The sequence below is a fragment of the Scyliorhinus canicula genome, chromosome 15, assembly GCF_902713615.1.
Source record: "Scyliorhinus canicula chromosome 15, sScyCan1.1, whole genome shotgun sequence".
Lineage (NCBI taxonomy): Eukaryota > Metazoa > Chordata > Chondrichthyes > Carcharhiniformes > Scyliorhinidae > Scyliorhinus > Scyliorhinus canicula.
The window spans coordinates 46,310,195-46,334,082 of NC_052160.1; the positions used below are offsets into that span (position 1 = coordinate 46,310,195).

A 23,888-nucleotide genomic window follows, 5' to 3' on the forward strand; every position below is an offset into this window, starting at 1 on the left:
AACCCACTCCCCCGATGGCCGCAACCCACTCCCCCGATGGCCCGCAACCCACTCCCCCGATGGCCGCAACCCACTCCCCCGATGGCCGCAACCACACTCCCCCGATGGCCGCTACCCACTCCCCCGATGGCCGCTTACCCACTCCCCCGATGGCCGCAACCCACTCCCCCGATGGCCGCAACCCACTCCCCGATGGCCCGCAATCCACTCCCCCGATGGCCGCTACCCACTCCCCCGATGGCCGCAACCCACTCCCCGATGGCCCGCTACCCACTCCCCCGATGGCCGCAACCCACTCCCCCGATGGCCGCTACCCACTCCCCCGATGGCCGCTACCCACTCCCCCGATGGCCGCAACCCACTCCCCCGATGGCCGCAACCCACCTCCCCGATGCTGCAACCCACTCCCCGATGGCCGCAACCCCCCGATGGCCGCAACCCCCCCCCCCCCCCCCCCCAATGCCTCAACCCACCCCCGACACTGAACGGCGTCAACCATCATCAATGGTTGACGCCGTTTTAAATCAACTGTGATTTTCGCCGACGTGACCCGTGGCCACGTCGGCGGGACTTCGGCCCATCCGGGCCGGAGATTTCAGGTCAGTGCAAATAAAATGAAATCCCGCCGGCGCCAGCTGTTTTCACAGGCTGCCGACGGGATTTGCACAACGCCGGTTTTTTACCGGCGGGAGAATTCGAAAACCTGCGGGAGCGGAAATGACGCCGCTTCCCGCCAATTCTCCGACCCTGCGTGGGGTCGGAGAATCCCGCCCAATGTCTACTCTGCCTGGTTTTAATGGATAATCTGCTTTTTTAAATGTTGGATACTGTCTTAATGCTAGCTAAAGGACATTTTAATTATCTACATTTGGTTTCAAGCACTTGCATCATGAGTAAATCATGTGTCAGCTGCAGAGTAAAGTTTTGTATTCTTTCCCAAAAGCATATCCTGTAACTCCACTCACCTTTGCATAATGTGAGTGGTTAAATGTTTTTAATAATGCAAGTTCTACATTCAGTTCTAAAACAAAGGAACAGGAATAGACCATTCAGCCCCTCAAGTTGTTCGGCCATCATTATTTTTTATTCAGTCAAGGGACATGGGCATCGTTGGCTAGGTCAGCATTTACTGCCCATCCCTAATTCCCCATGAGAAGGTGGTGGTGAGCTATCTTCTGGAACTATTGCGGTCCATATGGTGTAGGTACTCCCACAGTGCTGTTAGGAAGTTCCAGGATTTTGACCCAGCAACAGTGAGGGAACAGCAATATTCTATCCAAGTCAGGATGGTGAGTGGCTTGTGGAGAACTTCCAGGTGTTGATCTTTCCTGTATCTGCTGCCCGTGTCCATCTAAATGGTAGTAGTCATGGGTTTGGAAGATGCTGTCTAAGGAGCCTTGGTGATTTCCTGAAGTGCATCTTGAAGATGGTACACACTCCTGCAACTGTGTGTCGGTGGTGGAGGGAGTGGGTTTTTGCTGATGGGGTGCCAATCAAGCGGACTGCTTTGTCTTGGATGGTGTCAAGCTTCCAAAGTGTTGTTGGAGCTGCACTCATTCAGGCAAGTGCAGAGTATTCCTTCACACACCTGACTTGTGCTTTGGGCAGACTTCGGGAAATTAGGAAGTGAGTTCCTTGCTACAGGATTCCTTTTAAAAAAAATTTTTTTTTAAATTACAAACATGTATCAAAACAGGTTACAGCGAATAAACGCCCGGGAAACATACTTCTCAGCAATCAACTATAAAACATGGTCACAAACATCCCCCCCTTTCCTAAAAACCCCCTGAAGAGCCCCTTAACTTATACTTGATCTTCTCTAACTGCAGGAAGGCGTACAGGTTACCCAAACAAACCTCTACCTCCGGTGGCAATGCCGACCACCACTCCAGCAAAACTTGCCGCCGTGCAATCAGAGAGGCGAAGGCCACGACATCGGCCTTCCTCCTCTCCATGAGCTCCGGCTTCTCTGAAACCCCAAATATCGCCACCTAAGAGTCCGGGTCCACCTCCTCCTCCACTATCCTGGCTAAGACCGCGAACACTCCTGCCCAGAAACATCACAATTTTCACAACCCCAAAACATGTGCGCATGATTCGCTGGCCCCTGTCCACACTTCTCACACTCATCTGCTGCCCACTGAAAGAACCCACTCATTCTTGCCCAAGTCATATGCACTCTGTGCACCACCTTAGACTCTATCAGGTTCATCCATGCACAAGAGGTCCCATTTACCCTATGCAGTGCCTCACTCTATACCCTCCAATTGATCTCTCCTCCCAACTCCGCTTTCCATTTTTCCTTGATCTTCACCACCCACTTGTCTCCCTGCTCCCCCAGCCACTTGTATATATCCCCAATTCTTCCCTCCCCTTCCACATCTGGGAGCAGCAGTCGCTCAAGCAGGGTGTATCCCAGCAACAGAGGGAACCCCTCCAGACCTTTCGCGCAAAGTCCCTAACCTGCAGATACCTGAACTCACTCCCTCTCAGCAGCTTTACCCTCTCCCTTAGCTCCTTCAGACTGGCGAACCCTTCCTCCAAATGCAGCTCCCTCACCTTGACCAGCCCCAGTTCTCTCCACCTCCTGTGTACACTATCTATCCCCCCGCCCCGACTCAAACACATAATTATCGCACAGCGGCGTTAGCACCGACATCTCTTCCACCTGAAAATGCCTCTTCAACTGATTCTATATCTTCACCGTGGACTGCACCACAGGGCTCCCCGAATACCTACTCGGAGCCATTGGGATCACTGCCGTCACCATAGCCCTCAAACTAGACCCCTTATAAGATTCCTCCTCCACCTTAACCCACTCTATCCCTTTTCCTTCCCATCACCGTCGCGCCTTGTCCACATTCGCCGCCCAATAATGAAGCAAGTTCGGAAGTGCCAACCCCCTCTGCTGCCTCTTGCCACAGGATTCCTAGCCTCTGACCTGGGGCGCAATTCTCCGGCCTCATTTGCTCTCGCTCGAGCGAAACGAGGCTGGTGAATAGCAGGAGAGACGTCGAACAGTTTCCGATGTAACCGGCCCGCTCCTGTAGGCGAAATCGGGATCTTGCTGTAGTGTGGCGAGAAACCAATTATTACCACTTAAGCCCTGTTTCCATTCAATTAACGCCAGCCACACCATATCCAATGGTCACCGTCATTCAGTGGCCTCCCAAGCAAGTGCTTATGCTGGCACCGATTAGTACTCCTTTTTAAAAACCCGAACCTGGCGGAAGGACTTCTGCAGGGAGCCAAGGAGGTGAGTAGCTATCTTTGCTTACAGGCAAAGAGCTCAGGGGTGCTGCACTTTCTACCCCAGTCCTTGGTGAGGGGTGGGGTCCCTTGTCTGGGGGTGGGGGACCCTCGGCTGGGGTTGGGGAATCCTTCGCAGGGATGGGCTATCATGGGAGGGTCAGGGGGAGGCGCTGGTGGGGGGCAGCTGGGGGACAACCGTGCATGGCACCACCGTGCCAACCCCTGAATAGTGTGTACCATTCCAGGGGCACCCTTATCCCTGCCCATCTGCCCTACTGACAACCCATAACCCTCACCGACTTCCCTCACTGACTGCCGAGGCCTCTGGCTGTGCAGCTGAAAGTGATTGTTAATAGGGAATTGGCAATCGTGGTTAAGTGAGCACTTCACAGAACCCAAGTGGATTCCCGTGGGTGGGTGGGCCACGTAGCATGTGGGAGTCATTGCCTAACAACGCAATCAGGGCGTGATGCCTGGACACTACGTCTGAACACTGCGGGAGGCAACACCATACACCAGCAGCCAACATTCGAAAACCCAGGGGATGGGACACAGCTCCGGTGACATGTCCATGGCTGGAGAGTGGGTGAGTGCCATGGGGAGGGGACCAGCGCCCGATCCAGGTGACATTATGAGCGGGTGTCCGGGGTACAGGGTCTGGGGACTGGTGAGGGGAGCCCATTGTGGTCTGGAGTGCATGGGCAGGGCGTTCTGGTGTGCGGGGAAGGGGGGGGGGGGGGGGGGGGGGAATCAATGGGGGAAATGAAGGTTCCCTGGTGGGAGCCACCGCTGTTTGTCAGTGGGGGAGTCCTGCGACAGTCCAAGGTGCACAGCCGTCGCTGGTCATTTGAACAGATGACGTACAGCGCGTGCAGCGGAAGGCTCCAGCTCAACAAGGAGACGGTGAGGCATCTGTGCCATGTCCTCGCGGACTTGGCACCACATGGAGGAGGAGGACACCCACTCTTGGTGGCAGTCAAGGTCATAACAACCCAGGGCATCACGGTGGCCTAGTGGGTAGCACAATCGCCTCACGGCGCTGAGGTCCCAGGTTCGATCCCGGCTCTGGGTCACTGTCCGTGTGGAGTTTGCACATTCTCCCCGTGTCTGCGTGGGTTTCGCCCCCACAACCCAAAAATGTGCAGAGTAGGTGGATTGGCCACGCTAAATTGCCCCTTAATTGGAAAAAATAATTGGGTAATCTAAATGTATAAAAAAAAAAGGTCATAGCAACCCTGAAACTTTATGTCTCGGGATCATTCCAGGGCTCGAGTGGGACCTGTGTAGTATCTCGCAGGCCAGAGCCCACAGGTGCATCCGACAGTAATGGATCTCCTGTTTGCTCGGGAGGAAATCTACATCAATTTTGACATGGACCAAGACCAGCAAGGTGCCCGGGCAGCAGGTTTCCCCGCCATGACCGGGATTCCCCAGGTCCAGGGGGTAATAGATGGCATGCATGTTGCCCTGCACTCACAGGACCATCTGGGAGTGCCTTACATTAATAGAAAGGGGTTCCACTCCCTCAACATACAGCTCTTATGCAACCACCACATGAAGATCGGGGAACATCCACGACAGCTACATCCTGGAACAGTCGGTCATCCCCGACCTCTTCGAGGACCACCCCAGGATGGGCGGCTGACCTTTGGGGGACACCTGCTGAGGACCTGGCTAATGACGGAAGTATGGAGGCCAGTGACCGAAACGGAGACCTGGTACAACGAAGCCCATGTGGCCACCTGGGCTATGATTGAGCGGTGGGTGTATCGGACTCCTCAAGATACGTTTCCGATGCCTCAACTGCTCCGGTGGTGCACTTCAGTACACCCCCGGAAGGCCGCCCGCTTTGTGGTGGTCTGTTGTACTGTCCACAACCTTACACAGCAGCAGGGGCGACGAGGTGGATGTTGGTGATGAGGAACATGTGGTCCCTGCGAGGAGGAGGACATGGATGATGAGGCGGTGCCGGACCAGCAGGGGCTGGAGGACAAGCCCAGGGGGCAACCGGAGGACAAGTCGGAGGCTACAGGAAAGGCGGCAGCGACAAGGGTCCAGCAAGCCCGGAGGGCCAGGGAGGCCCTCATACTCGCTCGATTCACTTAGGATGTGGCCTGGTCCGTTATCTTACTCTAGGAGGGTGGGACATGGGGGGGGGGGGGGGGGGGGGGGATATGTTACATCACTCCAGGGCGCTGGAACTGTGTTGGCACTGTCAGAGGGTCACTGTTGAGAGCAGGGGGGTGATGATAGCCCACAGAGAGCTGGGCACCAGTGCTCCTCAATCTATGCCATAGTCTGACCCGCCTGTCTGTTGAGTGCTCGCTCACACCCATCACCTATACACGATATGCCCGGGGAGGACATCTGGAGAGATGGACCAAGTGTTTGGAGGTTGGCCCGCATTGCGGAAGAAAACGACAGGGGCATCATACTGGTTGTGCACAAGGGTGTTTATTGTATTTTACAATTCCCCACTCTCCCGATGGTGCGGCCCCCAACCCCCTTCCCAGGTGCCCTCAGTGATCCTCTGTGCTTTGCTTTCCTAGCTCTCCCCGAACATGTAGTTGTGTCCACAGGATGCACATCAGAGGTGGAGGCAACAAGGTGCTTACCTCTTCCCGTGGCCTTCGATGCCCCTGGCGGGCGTTCTCTGTAGCCGAGGGGCCCCGGCTTACTTGTCGATGGCAGATGCACCGCCGTGCTGCCCTGTTCCGGTTGCTGACTGTGAGATGCGGCCTTATCAGAGGGGTGGAACCTGGGGGGAGCTGGTGGCCACCGTCACCACTCCATGAGACCGGTCAGGTTGCCAGCCAATGCCCCCTCCTCCAGCTCAGAGCCCATAGGGCCCTGGGGTTCACCTAAGGATGGAGGGTCAGCTGGTTCAAGCCCGGCTGTCCCTGCATCATCTGGCTCTACCAGCCTGGCGGCTCCCCATGGTCTGTACCATCGTGTCAACACCCTTGGCGATGCTCCTCAGTGACTGGGCCATGCTCTGCAGCGCCGTGGCCATTCACATCTGAGAGCGGGACATGTCCCACAGAACCTCATCAAGGTCAGCCTGCTACTGGGTAATTTCCCCCAGCGAGGTGGACATTCTGTCGAGACCCTCAGCCATGGCAGTCACCGACTTTGTGACGCTTTTGATACCTTCACTAATGGTGCCGACGTCGTGCACCAGGCTCTCCACTGCGGTTGCCACCCCAGCAGTATTGGCCTTGGTGCCACGCATTGCAAGATCTCCTGTGCCCGTGGCCTCTGGGACTCGTCCAGTTGGCCATGGATCTGCTGGAGTGTCACTGACATCTCCCTCTGAATGTCCTGACCGCTCCCTATCATCTCCATCAGCTCTGGGAATACCTCTTCTGTAGGCACAGCATCAGGCTGGTACCCAGCTGGGACCTGGGATCCAGCAGACCTCTGACTGCTGTCTCGCCTAGAGGTTCCTGCTTCCACCTGATGTGCATCAGCGGCTGTGTGGTGCTCATCAGATTGTGCCCCAGAAGCATGACCACTAACATTTCCCACCGAGGTGCATGCATCTGAGCTGGTGGAGGGTGGTGATGACAGCTGTGACGCCTCAATCGTGTCTTCCTCAGAGCTCCCCTCGAAGGTGAACTCATGGGAGGCTGGAGAGGGTGCCACCAGGATGGGCTGGCACTGTCGGCTGGAGGACCCAAGGGAGAATGGACATGTGGTTAGTGGGAGGGATGTGCCAGTCAGTAAGGGAATAACAACTCACGTTTGACAGGTCCTCCGGGTGGAGCCTGATGGTTCCTCACCTCTGTGGCGTCTGCCAGCCTCCACGTTAGTGACCTCTCGTCCTCAGCCACCCCTGTCACCTACAGGGCCTGTTCCTCGAAGGAGGTGAAGATTCTTAAGTCCGGCATCCCACCGCCAGTCTAGGCCTTCTCATGGCGATTGTGGGAGAGTAGGCATCGTTAGCCACACGTGTGGTAAACAGTGGTGGGAGGGGGTAGTGTGAAGGAAGGCTTGGGGGGTTAAAGGGAGGGAGGGTTGGGGGTCGCATGGAGATTTAGGGAGTGGGGTTGCTCGCATGGGAGCATTGGCATCGACTCACCTGTGCTACCTGATGTAGGTCGTTGACCCTTTTCCAGCACTGCAGGCCAGTCCTCCTGGTCACACTCCCAGAGCTGACAGCTGCCTCACCTCGTCCCAGATAGCACTGGCTGCCCTGTGGCTGACCTTCCAGAATATCTCTCCTGGCCTCCACTACGGAACCTCCCAGATCTGCATCCCCAAATCTTGGGGCCAGTCTCCTGGGCATCATTATTGTGAGCTGGCTGGGATTGGCTGAGCAAGTGCTGCTTAAGTGCTTTTGGCCTTGTTAACGGGGGGCTGGCGATCGTGGTGCTGGTGAATCGGCGGGCGAGCCTTCATTTATGGTGAGACACCCATGGAGCCTTGTTAACTGGACCAATTAATGTTGAATTGCATTGCCAGTAGAGGCTGGGTCATTAAATATATTAAAGGTGGATTTACATACTTGTACTGAGAATTTATTTTCTTGTAGAGGACGGATGGACTCCACTTAGTGCCTCTTTGTAGAAGCAAGACTTAGATCAGGAGCTCAGCTGGGTACAGGATCAGACATATGTTCCACTGCTATGTTGTGCTACACATTGTGACTCCGTCATGGTACCTGACATGACACTGACATCAATTTCAGAGCAGAGTGAGGGATTTGGTATCACTTGACATCTGTCACTTTCATTGATCTGCAGCCTAAATTCCCTAAATTTGTGTAAAAATTCTCAGACAAAGGGAAGTGAAGGGTTTGAAAGTCTTGAAGTTTTATCATCTTACTATATTGTTCTTAATTTCAAATAGGGTCATACTTACTTCCTCCATGTCTGTGTCTTCTTTCTATAGAGGAAAAAAGGGAAATAATGGCATAATTGAAACTTGCTTATAATTATACAAAATGGACTAAAAAGCCTGCAACTTCCCAAAATACTTCATCCATGTTCATTGTCGACACAGTTCTCCTTTCACATATAGCTATCAGAATGTGCCTCATAGGGCAGCACGGTGGCCTAGTGGTTAGCACAACCGCCTCACGGCGCTGAGGTCCCAGGTTCGATCCCGGCTCTGGGTCACTGTACGTGTGAAGTTTGCACATTCTCCCTGTGTCTGCGTGGGTTTCGCCCCCACAACCCAAAAATATGCAGAGTAGGTGGATGAGCCATGCTAAATTGCCCCTTAATTGGAAAAAAAAAATTGGGTAATCTAAATTTATAAAAAAAAAAGAATGTGCCTCATACCCTCATTACAATAACCGTCATTGTCAAATGTTAAACATTAAAGATATAATTGTTCAGAGCCGTGAAAGATAGACGTAAGCAACGTAACACTGCATCCTATTCACAGACTCAAAGATGAACCATGTCTATGCCTTGAGATTCTTGAGTAAAGGCACAGTGGCGCAGTGGTTAACACTGCTGCCTCACGGTGCTCAGACCCGGGATTGATCCTGGCTCCGGGTCACTACCCGTGTGGCGTTTGCAGTCTCCTATGTCCTTTTGGGTCTCACCCCCACAGCCCAAAAAAGATGTGCAGGGTAGGTGGATTGGCCACGTTAAATTGCCCCTTAATTGGAAAAAAATGAATTGGGTATACTTTAAATTTATTTTAAAAAAGAAAAACAGGTTTCAATTGTGATTTGTTTTTGTTCAAGTCAGTATCCCTTTGAAGGGTTACCTCTTTTACTTTGTCCCTCAATTCATTTGGTTTAATTTAATTGGGTTACACAAAATAGTTGGATAAAGGGGAGCCTGTAGACTTGGACTTGTACTTGGATTTCCAGAAGACATTTGATAAAGTGCCACACGAAAGGTTATTGTGGAAAATGAAAGTTCATGGTGTCGGTGGTAACATGGTTAGAAGATTGGCTGACTGGCTGGCAGAAAAGGGAACTTTACCTGATTGGCGAAAGCGGGAAACTACAGGCCAGTTAGCTTGATCTTGTTAGAAGCATAATTTGTTTTTTAAAATATTTTATTGAGGCATTTATATTATAAATTGTAATAGAATAAACAACCACACACCAAAACCCACCCAACATGGCTTACAATAACAACTCCCCAACCACAATTCCCCATTAGAAACATAATTAAGGGTGACACAGTGGCACAGTAGTTAAATATACGGATTATATTTATTGTAAAGTTTCCAAATTCCCACAAGTGAAAACATCTCTTCAGTTCCCTGATAAGCCCTTTCATAATTTAAAAAAAATCTCTATTAAGTAATCCCTCAGCTTTCACTTTTCTGGAGAGATGAGCCTCAACATGTTCAGTCTTTTCTGATTGTTGTAGCTTTTCAGTTCTAGTATCATTCTTGTAAATCTTGTAAAACACCGAGGAAAAGATTTTCCAATACTGGCAGGAGTACCACTCAATTAAGCACAATTTGTTTTAATTTGATCCTCCTCTGTCATGACGTGTTCCACTCAGAAAGCTATTAATTAATTAATTGGCATGGCCATGTTTACACCATACTGTTAGCTTGGCTCAGTGGGTAGCACACTTGCCTCTGAGTCAGAGGTTTGTGGCTGCAAGTCCCAGTCCAGGATTTGAGCATAAAACTTCAGTGAAACTTTGGGGGTCAGTCTTTCCAATTAAACAATAAACCAAGGTCATGCCTGTACTCTCATAGAGATGGAAAAATTGATTTGAAGAAGAGAAGGCAAGTTTTCTTGGTTTCCTGGTCACCGCTGATTCCTCAATCAATACCACCAGTGTTGGAAAAACTATCTTCACGAAATGTATTTACTTTTAAAATTTAGAAGGGCATTGTATTATTTGGATGCTTGGATTTCATTTTACAAAAGGTTATAAATTCACCTTTAGACTGGGAGCCACAATGCCTTTTCCAAGAAATCACCTGATCAGCATGATACTTGAGGGGGAAGAGTTTGCTTGTTTGCACTGCAATTATTTTAATTGATTTAAAATAAAATTCTGAAAAACTGATTTAAAGGCAAAGGTTAATGACTTACAAATGGAAATCACATGGCAGGATTGAGCTTTAAGTTTTGGACTTGTGTTTTTGAATTCAGTTGGAGCTGAACTGAGAAAGTAAAAAGCTGCCCAGCTCGTCTTCTCCTGGCCTTGCCTGAAATAATGTGGTTGGCAGTATCCAGCTAAGAATCCTCAGCTGAGAGGAACTTTTCCGTCTTTGGAAATCCAAGAGGCTGAGACAAGAGGGATTGATCCAGCTATATATAATGTCTAGTCATCTATTGGGACCTGCAACCTGTCTTGACATGAGGAGCTCCAGATTCCAGCACCAAAACCCTGCAAACTTTATCCTTTATTTTATAAAGCCTAATCTCCAAATTCCATCTCTGCAAGAACTCTATCCGTTGGTTCTGTGTATGTGCGCATGCACGCATGCTTGCAGTTATACTTCTCATCATAGATAGAAAGATAACATTTACAGTGCAGAAAGAGGCCATTCTGCCCATTGGTCTGCACGGACCCTTGGAAAGAGCACCCTACTTAAGCCCACACCTCCACCCTATCTCAGTAACCCCACCTAACTTTTTGGGCACTAAGGGGCAATTTATCATGGCCAAGCCATCCAACCTGCACATCTTTGGAGTGTAGGAGGAAACTGGAGCACCCGGAAGAAACCCACACAGGCACGAGGAGAAAGTGCAAACTCCACACAGACAGTCACCAGAGGCCAAAATTGAACTCGGGTCACTGGAGGTGTTAGGCAGCAGTGCTAACCACTGTGTCACCGTGCCGCCCTGGAATGGAACTGACTGAATTGCTTTGCAAGTAGCTGGCATGGACTTATCCTACAGATGAGATCTGGTAATGAAGCCTGTGTTTCCTCTGGTGGTTAAGAGGAACTTCAAAGGACATACCTGAAGAGTAGCAGAGAGTTGTGGTCATTCATCTCAGAAAATAGGAAAAGGTGTAGATTATTCAGCTCCTTGAACCTGTTCCACCATTCTGTTCAAACATGGGTAATCTGTACATTCACTCTATTCAGCTGCTTCCACTGCTATTTATATCTAATTTCTTTTCATGGACCCCTCTATGTGTAAAATGGTTACCACACTTACTGTACTACAAAATAACTGATTACATATGAAGTGATTTGAAGCCACAAGAGCCTTCCTTTCAATGTACAAAGGAAAACTCATTAGGAAAAGTATGTTTTGTTGTTGCAAACAGCAAGGTAATTAATACAACTCTTAGTGTTGCCACTTTGCTGTGTCAATTCGAATTGCAGAACATTCTTTAGATTTGTGCTTTGGGGTCAATTGGAATGCTCCAATTAGAGTCATAGAGTCATACAGTGCACAAAATGGGCCTTTGGCCCATCGAGACTGCACCGACAATAACTACCCCAAATCTCACGCTAATCCCACTTATCAGCACCTGTCCCATATCCTTGAATGTGATGATGTTTCAGCTTGTGAATTCTCATCTTGTTTTCAAGTCCCTCCATGACTCCCCCCCCAATCCAGTCCTATAACTTTGGAGTATCTGCAATCCTCCAGCGCTGGTTTCTTGGCCATTATTTTAAACGTTTCTCCAGTAGCAATCTGATTTTAGCTACTGAGGCCTTAAGCTTTGGCATTTCCTCCCAAAAACCTCTCTGCTTCTTTGTCTCTCTCTACCTATTTCTTCCTAGAAGACGATTCTTGAAATCTAGCCCCTCAGCTGTGGTTTTGGTCACTTTTCCTAAAATCTCCTTATATGGCTCGGTGTCAGATTTTGTCTGTCAGTGATCCTGTGAAATGCCATGGAACATTTACTATGTTTTTTTAAAATTTAGAGTACCCAATTATTTTTTCCAATTAAGGGGCAATTTAGAGTGGCCAATCTACCTATCCTGCACATCTTTGGGTTGTGGGGGTGAAACCCACGCACACACGGGGAGAATGTGCAAACTCCACACGGACAGTGACCCAGGGCCGGGATTCGAACCCGGGTCCTCAGCGCCGTAGGCAGCAATGCTAACCACTGTGCCACCGTGCTGCCCTGAACATTTACTATGTTAACAATGCTATACAAATGGGCAGCACGGTGGCACAGTGGTTAGCACTGTTGCCTCATGGCATCGAGTTCGCAGGTTCGATCCTGGCTCTGGGTCACGTGTGGCGTTTGCACATTCTCTCCGTGTTTGCGTGGGTTTCGCCCCCACAACCCAAAGATGTGCAGGGTACGTGGAATGGCCATGCTAAATTGCCCCTTAATTGGAAAAACAAATTGGGTACTCTAAATTTATTTTTAATAAAACAGTGCTATAAAAATGCAAGTTGTTGTTTTGATTTGATTAGGTGACTACAATCGTTCTATACCTGATTTTGATATTGGCGCCAGTGCTTCTGGATTGTTTTTGCTGCCTGTTCTTTGCCGCCCTCCTGTTTCCGCTGACTGGAGCTAGCAGAAGTGGCCTGAGTAGAGTGGTGATTCCTGGTCAAACCCACAATGGACTGATTGCTTGCACTGTGTTCCTGTGAAGTGGGCAGAATAGTTAATATCCACAGACTCACAGAGCCACTTTGCAACATCAGTGACATTCAAAGCCCGGTGTGATGTTTGATGTGGCATCCATCTGTATTTATCTGTCTTTCGCAATATAGCTTTGCTTCAGAAAAAATACTTGACATTAGATCTATTTAAAAGCTTTGGAAAGTGGTGTATCAGATTTGAGAAGGCAGGTTGATGTGCCAACCATTCCACATCCATCAAACCCACTTTCACCATTTCTCTCTCTATGCATCAGGATTAATGACGCTGAGATTTATCAGAACACGTGCTGTAAATTGGGTTAATCAATGGGCAACTTCTGAGTGCCAAGTTTCCTACATTTCTACAGTGACTAAACTTTACAGGGTACTGAAATTGTATTATGCATTTTGTCCACCTGGGATTATCATACACACTTGTACCAGCAGAGGGAGTCCATTAGGAAGAGATAAAGGATTTATGTTTAACAGCTTGTGTGGTTCTAAATTTAAATGCCTCTGCAGGAATATATAACAATTTCTGTCCCAAGAACTTCACATACTTCAAAAGTACTTCGTTGGCTGTAAAGCACTTTGGAACATCCTGCTGTCATGAAAGATGCTATTAGAAATACACCATCACGCTGCCACTCCCATTCCACATAGCTGGGAACCTCTTTTCCATTTTTACCTCAACAAAATCATTGCAGCGCAGTTTCATTCTCCGATGATCATCCAACTCTGCTTCCAATTGCTTTATTTTTTCTGTCAGACAGCGGATTTCCCTCCTGCAGCACAGGATAGATCATGTTTTCACTCCCATTGCAGTAGGAGATAAAAATGTAACATTCAGTGATTACAATCCCACCCTTTCTATATCTCTGAGTTACCATTCGGCTCACTCCTTTTTCTTGTTCACACGAGGCCATCAGGAAAAGCTGGTTTAATTATATTTTTAAAGCACAATTGTGTTAGGGGGGTTGCTGCTTGGCTTTGCTCCAAAATATTTTATGGAATAAGGTGACGTGGCTATATCTTGTTATCCAACACAGGCACAGGTCCCTTTCCAATCACTTTGGCTAGCTCAGCATTGTATTGGGGGGGGGGGGGGGGGGGGGGAGAATCGGAATTGGGCAATAAACTGATCCCATAGTATGAACATGTTTAAAATAGGAATGATCCCTAAAGCAGATTGGGAGGAAAATCTCCTTCAGAAAACTCCTTCTTTCTGCACGGGAATAAGATGTACTCCAGAATCGATTTTTTTGTGGTGAGCCGTGAGGTGTTGCTGGGGGCAGAGTACGCGAGGATAGTAATCTCGGACCAGGCGTCGCACTAGCTGGAGGGCCGACGTAGCTTGGGACAGGAGCAGAGGCTGGGATGGAGGCTAGGCTCATGGCTGTTAGCGGACAGGGGATTTTGCAATATGGTGCAATCGGCGATTAAGGACTACATGGAATTGAACCAAAATGGGGAGGTATCGGTGGCCACATTCTGGGAGGCATTAAAGGCGGTGTAGGGAGGGTGAACATCTTGTTCAAGACGCATGGAATTAGGAAAAGGAGAGGAGTATGAATGATTATTGGGCGAGATAGAACATAGAACATAGAACAGTACAGCACAGAACAGGCCCTTCGGCCCTCGATGTTGTGCCGAACAATGATCACCCTCCTTTAAACCCACGTAACCCGTAACCCGTATACCCGTAACCCAACAATCCCCCCATTAACCTTACACTACGGGCAATTTAGCATGGCCAATCCACCTAACCCGCACATCTTTGGACTGTGGGAGGAAACCGGAGCACCCGGAGGAAACCCACGCACACACAGGGAGGACGTGCAGACTCCACACAGACAGTGACCCAGCCGGGAATCGAACCTGGGACCCTGGAGCTGTGAAGCATTGATGCTAACCACCATGCTACCGTGAGGCCCCGTAGTCGAGGTGGACAGGGAGTATTTGAGGGCCCCCACCCTGGAGGGATTGGCGAGGAGAAGATACATCCCATCCGGCCTCGGGGACTTTTCTACCTTAATGCGTTTTAAGATATCCAACACTTCCTCCTTGATTTTGATAACATGTCCGAGAGTATTCACACACCCTTCCTTAACCTTAACATCCATCGTGTCCCTGTCCTTGGTGAATACCGATGCAAAATACTCATGAAGGATCTCACCCACTTCCTCTGACTCCATGCATAATTTCCCTTTGTTGTCCTCAAGTAGGCCTCTTCTTTCCCTAGCAACCTCTTGCTCGTTATATATGTATAAAAAAGGTCTTGGAATTTTCCTTGACCCAGCTTGCCAATGACATTTCATGGCCTCTTTTAGCCCTCCTAACTCCCCGTTTGAGTTTGTTCCTACTTTCCCCATATTCTTCAAAAGCTTTGTCTGTTTTTAATTGCCTACAGTAAGAAGTCTTACAACGCCAGGTCAAAGTCCAACAGGTTTGTTTCGAATCACTAGCTTTCGGGGCACTGCTCTTTCCACAGGTGAATGAAAGGTAGGTTCCAGAAACATATCGACAAAGTCAAAGATGCAAGACGATACTTTGAATGCGAGTCTTTGCAGGTAATTAAGTCTTTATACGTCCAGACGGAGCAACTGGAGAGAGGGATAATCACAGGTTAAAGAGGTGTGAATTGTCTCAAGCCAGGACAGTTGGTAGGATTTTGCAAGCCCAGGCCAGATGGTGGGGTGAATGTAATGCAACATGAATCCAAGGTCCCGGTTGAGGCCGTACTCATGTGTGCGGAACTTGGCTATAAGTTTGCCTAGACCTTATGTATGCTTCTTTTTTCTTTTTGACTAGTCTCACAATATCTCCTGTCGTCCATGATTCCCTAATCCTGCTATTCCTGTCCTTCTAATCAACTGATCTATAAAAGAAACCAAAAAGAAAGTGCTGGAAAATCTCAGCAGGTCTGGCGGCATCAGTAGGGAGAGAAAAGAGCCAACGTTTCGAGTCCAGATGACCCTTTGTCAAAGCTAAAGACAGAGAAAGTGGGAAACATTTATACTGTGGAGTGAGAATGAAAGATGAGTCATAGCCACAGAAACCCAGGGAAATAGGGTGCTAATAGTCACAGAAAGCAAGGGTAAAGAGTGCTAATGGCAGTCCCTAGAGGGAACAAAAGGCGTGAAAGGCCAAACTGCAGAGAAACTAACATCAGAGGGTAAACTGTGACAGATGTAGATGTGAGGGGTGGGGAAGGGGGAAGCAAAGGAGAGAAAGGGTAACGAAAGGTGGATAAGACGAGGGATAAGACCCCCCCATCTTAGGGTCATCTGGACGCGAAATGTCAGCTCTTTTATCTCCCGACAGATGATGCCAGACCTGCAGAAATTTTCCAGCATTTTCTTTTTGGTTTCAGATTTCAGCATCTGCAGTAATTTGCTTTTGATCTATAAAAGACTTCCACATATCAAATGTACATTTACTTTCAAACAGCTGTTCCCAATTCACATTCTCCAGCTCTTGCCGAATTCTGTTGTAGTTAGCTTTCCCCCACTTTAGCACCCTCACTCAAGGACCACTCTTGTCCTTATCCACAAGTATTCGAAAATTTACAGAATTATGATCACTATTCACAAAATGTTCCCCTTCTGAAACTTTGGTCACCTGGCTGGGCTCATTCCCCAATACTAGGTCCAGTAAGGCCCACTCCCTGGTTGGACTATCAACATATTGTTTCAAGGGCAGCACGGTGGCCTAGTGGTTAGCATAACCGCCTCACGGCGCTGAGGTCCCAGGTTCGATCCCGGCTCTGGGTCACTGTCCGTGTGGAGTTTGCACATTCTCCCCGTGTTTGCGTGGGTTTCACCCCCACAACCCAAAAATGTGCAGAGTAGGTGTATTGGCCACGCTAAATTGCCCCTTAATTGGAAAAAATAATTGGGTAATCTAAATTTAAAAAAACAAAAAAAACAAAACATATTGTTTCAAAATCCTCTTGGACACACCTAAGAAATTGCCCTCCAGGTCTGGTGCCTGCCTAAACTGTCTCACTCCCTCTTTTTTTTTTAGTTTGAGGAGGAAGGAGGAATGGAAATACTCTGGCAATGTAATGTTTGGGACTATTCAGTTCTTTGGCAGTGGGTCCTCCTCAATTCCCTTCCAAGTTGTAGTGAATGCACTGATTTCTCCCAGAATGCTTTTCAGTACCACTCTCTGGTGAATGTTCCACAACCAGAACCCGAAGAGAGATTTGAAGAATATTTTAATGTGGTGACTTGTTATGATCTGGAAGCCTGAAAGGCTGGTGAGAGTAGAGTCAATAATAACTTTCAACGGAAGTTGGATAAATATTTGAAAAGGAACATTTTTCAAGGTTATGGGAAAAGAGGAAGGAAATTGGGTTACTTGGAACCAGCACAGGCACAATGCACTGAATGGCCTCCTGTGCTTTAAGATTCTACGATACTTCACAGGTTGCTCTGGGGGGCGGGCGGGGGGGGGGGGCTGGACAGGAGCTTTAGGAGGTGGCAGTGGGCAGGGATTGAGAGATTTGGGGACCTCTTCATTGAGGAGGGTTTCCCGAGCCTGGAGAAGTTAGAGGAGGAGTTTGAGTTACTGGATGGGAACAGATTCCTGTACTTGCAGTTATGGGATTTTATCTGGAGGCAAGTTTCAAGCTTCTCTCGCCTCCCTCTAAGGGGAATACAGGATAAGATGATGTCTAAAACAGGGGTTGGGGAAGGGCGGGTCTCGGAAATATATAAGGAACTGATGGCGTGGGAAGGGGTCCCAATTGGAAAGGTGAAGAGGAAGTGGGAGGAAGTGTTGAGAGGGAGGGGAGTTGGAAGTCGGGCTATGGGAGAAGGCCCTGAGGAGCGGGGTGGGGGAAGGGGAGGCATGAAGTGAAGAATAAGGGCAGGGAATCTAATATATGGGTAGCTGGGAGTTGGGGATGGGGGTGGGAAAGTTGGATATGTTATTGTGGGGTTTTTGCGTGTGTTGGACTGCTCTGTTGTTTAGAATGTTAAAATGTTAAAATTCTAAATGCCTCAATAAAATATTTCCTAAAAAAAAAGATTCTACGATACTCTGAACTCTATTATTGTTATATCATGAGACTTCCAGGATAGTGGCAGGCTGGGGGGATTTTTCAATCAAACAATTCCTATGCACCTAACAGGAGCTTCTGTTTGAATTTACTCAATTAATGCATTTCCTAAAGTAGAAAGCCCTGTGTAGTTTGAAAGAATGCACTCACCTATATTCCTCGGGGGGTTTATCAGTTTTAGTTGCCCCAAGTCTCTGCAGCTCTTTGGCCATCTCTGACCTTTCTTGAATCAATTGCTTCACTTCAGTACTGCAGAGCAAACACATTGCTGGGAGTCAGTAGGAAGTACAATTGCAGTAGATTGGGTTACATTGTCCCTGCATCTTTTGGTTATGGATTTGAATCCAATCCAAAGGGTTTGAAATAAATACTGATCTGGTTGACTGGGGAAGAGAAAATAAACCAGAAAATGCATTCCCAAATTTTTTCCATAGAATCCTTGGGCGGAATTCTCCGACCCCCCGCAGGGTCGGGGAAATCGCCCGGGGCCGGCGTAAATCCCACTCCCGCCGTGGCCAGAATTCTCTGCCACCTGGGAATCGGCAGGAGCGGAAATCACGCCCCGCAGATCGGCGTGACCTCCGCGCCAATCGGCGTGCCCCCCGCGGCAATTCTCCGGCCCTCGATGGGCCAAAGTCCCGCCGTTGACAGGCCAATCCCGCCGACGTGGTTTAAACCACCTCTGTGGCAGCGGGATTGGCGGCGCGAGCGAGCCCCCGGGGTCCTGGGGAGGGGCGCGGGGCGATCAGACCCCGGGGGTGCCCCCCATGGTGGCCTGGCCTGCGATCGGGGCCCACCGATCGGCGGGCGGGCCAGTGCCGCAGGGGGCACTCTTTTTCTTCCGCCGCCGCCACGGCCTCCACCATGGCGGAGGCGAAAGAGACCCACTCCACCATGCATGTGCCGGTGGTGACGTCAGCGGCCAGTGACGCTCCGGTGCATGCGCGGACCGGCGAAGGCCTTACGGCCAGCCCCGACGCCGGGCGGCGTAGCGCCAAAGGCCGTTGGCGCCAGTTTTGGTGCCATCGACGGAGCGGGAGCCACTCCGCCGCAGGCCTAGCCCCTAAAGGTGCAGAATTCTCCGCACCTTTGGGGAGGCCCGACGCCAGAGTGGTTGGTGCCACTCCGCTATGCCGGGACCCCCGCCCCGCCGGGTAGGGGAGAATTTCGCCCCTTATTCCCCTCCCCTCGGGAGAAATGTGTGAAAATTCATCACCTGATTATATATATATATATATATATATTATATATATGTATATTTATATATATCTATTATAAAAACTTTCATTTCTGTAGCACCTTTTATGACCTCAGGTCATCCCAAAGCACTTTACAGCCAACAAGTTAATTTTTGGAGTGTAATGTAGGAGGCGCGGCTACCAATTTACCACAGCAAGCATGCATAAACAGCATAATGAACAGGTATGTTATTCTAGGTGTTGGATAATGGATAAATGTTGACCAGTATTATTGTATATCAATTGATGAAGGGCATTAATTAAGGGTCTCACTTGATATAATGAGACACTTACAGAAACTTGAGTTAAGAGGTATATGTTTGTCATGTTTCACTCTGTAAATTAATGTTAGACTGAGTAAAGGTGGGCTCCAGTTCTATCCTTCACTGCTTTCTTGAATAGAACCAGAACACCAGGGAGAATGAACTTGCTCTTCTTTTGATAGGGTCATGGGAAGTTTTACATCTGATGCACCTGGGTGGGAAGACTGGGTATTGATTTAATATCTCCTCTGAGATAGTGCAACACTCCCTCAGTACCATACTGGGATTGTCACAGCCTAGATATTGTGCTCCGGTCTGTGGAGTGTGGTTCCAGCCTTGCTTTCTCCAAGATACTCACTCCCTGGTAGCTAGCTGGTTCTGCAGATGGCTGCGATCCTCCTTCAGTTTCTTCACCAACTCCCGGAGGCGGCCACACTCCTGTTGTTGGCCAACATGCTGTTCCTCTTGTTGCTGCGTTTGGTTCATGATGCATCCAGCTTCTGGACGCTTTCGCTCAGTGGTTCTGCTCTTTGCTCTGGATGGTGAGACAGCTAATTCCTGATCGCTGACTTTCTGTGAAATTCAAGAAAGAAGTGGTATCACTGGCAGATGGTTCCCTCTCCCTAAGTGACACATTTATCCTTTAAATCCCACTGACTCTCCCTGAAACCTTAGTCATGCTGCACTCACCTTCTCCAGTTCCACAACCCTCCTCACCAGCCTCTGTTTGCTCCAATCATTATAACCTGAAAGGGAACATATATAAAGATTGAGAGAAATACTTTATGGTGTGTGACATTGACAACAAAAGTTTAAAGGATTGAAGAGCAGTTACAGGAACTTCATAGAACTTATTAACAGATTCATTTTTGATGTTATGTCAAGTTGCATTCCACAATAATATATATGGCATAAATATGTAATAAAAAGCTGGTCTCGATAATGGTGACCATGCAACTATCACTGACTGTCATAATAACCCATCTGGTTCACTTTTGTCATTTAGGAAAGGAAATCTTCCACCTTTATCTGGTCGGACATACATGTGACTCCAGACCAACAGAAAGTAGGGTGATTTTAATTGCCTCTGAAATGGCCAAGCAAGCTACTCAATTCGAAGGCAAATAAATGCTGGCTTTGCCAGCAATACCCATATCCCATAAAAGAATAAAGGAAAAAACCATTGTCACGGCTGTACAGAGCTCTGGGTTATAATCCATCAGGAGCACTGCATTCAATTTCTGGACACTTCAGGAAGGATATATTAGCCATGAAGAAGGTACAGTGCAGATTCACCAGAATGGCTCTGGGGCTAAAAATGTTTACATTATGAGGATGGTTAAGTCACACCTGAACTGTCTCTTTTCTAGTAAAAAGATCGCTAGTGTGTTCGGTCTTTCCGAACAGTTTTAGCCTCTTAGTTCTGGTGTATCCTAGGAGCAGCTGGGGCTATTTTCTCGAGAAAAGAAAAGGCTGAGGTGTGAAATCAGAGGTTTTTCAAATTATGAGAGGATGTGATAAGATAAGCATAGAGAAGGTGGTCCCACCTGCAGAAGAAAACAAGACAAGGGGCCTTAATACAAGATAGTGGCTGTTAAATCTAATTGGAAACTTAGGATATTCTTCACCAAAAGAGTGATTAGAATAAGTCTCTCTCTATCACATGGAGCGGTTGATGCAAATAGCATAGAAGCATTTAAGGTGACTCTGGATAAGTAGACGAGGAAAAAAGAAATAGAATATGCTGATGAGGTGAGCTGAAGTATGTTGGGAGGAGGCTCATGGGGAGCACAAGAATTGACAGAGACCAGTTGACTGAATGACCTGTTTCTGTGCTGTAAATTCTATATAATTATTTTTTAAAAATATATTTTTGTTCAGATTGTAATGGTTTTTTTATAAAGTTTACAAAAAGACCATACATCCACATATCATAGCAGGAATAATCCCCCCTGCATCGATATCAACTAACCCCCCTCCCCGTCTCATCCCCCCCAACAGTTTTTAAGTATTTCGTTGACGTCATTTTCTATATGAAAAATCTTCAGGATTTTAGTTTATTACATGTGTTAGCTCCATCAAAAAAGACGCGAGAGGTGTTGCATGTGGGGTATCTCACTTCTATCCCTGTCCACCCACTTGGGCTTGTCCCCGTTCTAACCCGAGACCTTTTGATCCCCCTGATGAATCCATTCTCTGTGGCCTTGCTCTCGGCTCCCCATTGTCTGCACCAGTCCCCCCCCCCCCCACCCCGCGCGGCCCTTCCCTTCCCTCTCTTTGTTCTTTGGCACCTTTGTGGCCCCACTGCAGAGCCTCATTCCCCCTGTCATAATATCCATTCATGTATATAATGAGATGCAGACAGGCAGTGATTGACACATAGGATGACCAGTAAGCATACAACACAGTACAGCCAATCACCAGACAGGACACTACCACTATAAAGCCAGAGGGCACTAGGTTTCCCGCTCTCTCGGGACCCAGCTACTGAGAAAGTCAGAGTCCACGAGCTAGCAAGTGCAAATACCATGCAAGTCTGGTCAGTCTACGACAAGGTCACCAGCCAGATCAGTATAGTGTCGACCCACAGCTGAATATGTATAGCAGTTCCATAGTTGAATAAAACAGTGTTGGATCTTCTCCAGTGTTAGACGTCTGTTTCTAACTTCCCTGCATTGAGTGCAGTCCACATTGAACCAACCTGCCTAACATATCACCCCCGTCTTGCACTATTGGCTGTTGGCCACAAACAGGTCAGCAGGGTAGCATGGTGGTTAGCATAAATGCTTCACAGCTCCAGGGTCCCAGGTTCGATTCCCGGCTGGGTCACTGTCTGTGTGGAGTCTGCACGTCCTCCCCCTGTGTGCGTGGGTTTCCTCCGGGTGCTCCGGTTTCCTCCCACAGTCCAAAGATGTGCGGGTTAGGTGGATTGGCCATGCTAAATTGCCCGTAGTGTCCTAATAAAAGTAAGGTTAAGGGGGGGTTGTTGGGTTACGGGTATAGGGTGGATACGTGGGTTTGAGTAGGGTGATCATGGCTCGGCACAACATTGAGGGCTGAAGGGCCTGTTCTGTGCTGTTCTATGTTCTATGTCCTGGACAGGTTGGCGAATAGCTTCCACGCCTTCTGGAATCTCTCTTCTGACCACTGCATGGTGAATTTGATTTTCTCCAGGTGGAGAAATTCCAACAGGTCGGTCAGCCAGTCTGCAGCTTAGGTTGATACTGCTGGTCACCAGCTGAGCAGGATTCTTCGGCAGGCAATTAGGGAGGCAAGGGTAAGATGTCAGCTCCCCCTTCCCATGAATAGTTCTACCCTAAAGACTGCCACTTCTGGACTTGGCTCCTCCCTCACCCCAAAATCTTGGACAATGCTTCAATGAAAGCTGTCCAGAGCCCGATAAGAACATGCAAGTGTGGTTGGCCAGGCCTCCCTGGCACCGTTCGCATTTGTCCTGCACCCTCGAGTAGACCCTGCTCATTCGGGTTCTAGTTATGTGCGCTCTATGCACCACTTTCAGTTGCATATGGCTTAGCCCTGTGCTTGTGGAGGTGGAGTTGGCCCTGTTCAGTGCTTCGCTCCAGAGTTCCCATCCTATTTCTATCCCTAGTTTTTCCTTCCATTTCTCCCGTGTCTCGTCTAGCGGGGAGCATATCCCCTCCAACAGTCGCCCATGTAGGCCCTCACAGTTCCTCCCATCCAGGTTGTCCATGTTTGACAGTTCCTCCAACACTGAATGTCACGGTGTCCGTGGGTATGATGCCTCCTTGTGGAGGAAGTTTTTTTTAACGTGTAATTGTCGCAGTTCTGTCCAATTGGGCAGTTGTAACTTTCTGTCAGTTCCACTAACGTCGCTACCTGTTGTCCATGTAGAAGTCCCGAACTGTCAGTGTCCCTCCGTCCTGATTCCACCTCTTTTTAAGAAATGTTTTATTCAGGCATTTGCATAAACAAACAACAAACAAAACAAATGGAAGCAGAAGTGAAAGTATACAACATAATAAATAACCAATACCCACTCCCCCACCTTACCCCCTCCTCCTGTCCTGCCTTCTTCATTTCCAACTCCTAAACCCCCCCAACCTCCATCCCCTTCCTCCCTCTGCAGACAACTCCTTAAAGAAGTCAATGAACGGCTTCCACCTCCGGGCAAACCCATCGACCGATCCCCTCAAAACGAACCTGATCCTCTCCAACCTCAGGTCACTCACCCACACCCCTGCTTTCGGTGGCTCCGAGTCCCTCCACACAACCAAAATCCATCTCCAGGCTAACAGGGAGGCTAAGGCCTAGACATCAGCCTCGCGCTCCCTCTACTCAAGGCCACCTTCACCCCCAATACCTCGGATATTACGTCCAAAAACCCCTGCCAGAACCTCTTCAGATTTGGACATGCCCAAAATATGTGGACATAATTTGCAAGCCTCCCTGCGCACCGCCCACACCGGTCCTCTACTCCTTCAAAAGCCTACTCATCCTTGCCACTGTCATATGTGCCCTATGGACTACTTTAAACTGGATTAGACTGAGCCTCGCACACAACGAAGATGCATTCACCCTCCGCAGAGCCTCCT

General features: G+C 48.8%; 1 protein-coding gene across 1 annotated transcript in view; it reads right to left on the bottom strand.

The window, feature by feature from the left end:
• iqce (IQ motif containing E) overlaps positions 1-23,888 on the bottom strand; it is a 95,831-nt gene that overhangs the window by 29,449 nt on the left and 42,494 nt on the right. The window contains exons 10-15 of the mRNA XM_038819591.1: positions 20,005-20,060; positions 19,673-19,887; positions 17,964-18,062; positions 13,437-13,533; positions 12,596-12,751; positions 8,116-8,139 (exon numbers count right to left, since the gene is read on the bottom strand). Coding sequence (XP_038675519.1) covers positions 8,116-8,139; positions 12,596-12,751; positions 13,437-13,533; positions 17,964-18,062; positions 19,673-19,887; positions 20,005-20,060 — 647 coding nt within the window. The remainder of the gene's footprint in view (positions 1-8,115; positions 8,140-12,595; positions 12,752-13,436; positions 13,534-17,963; positions 18,063-19,672; positions 19,888-20,004; positions 20,061-23,888) is intronic.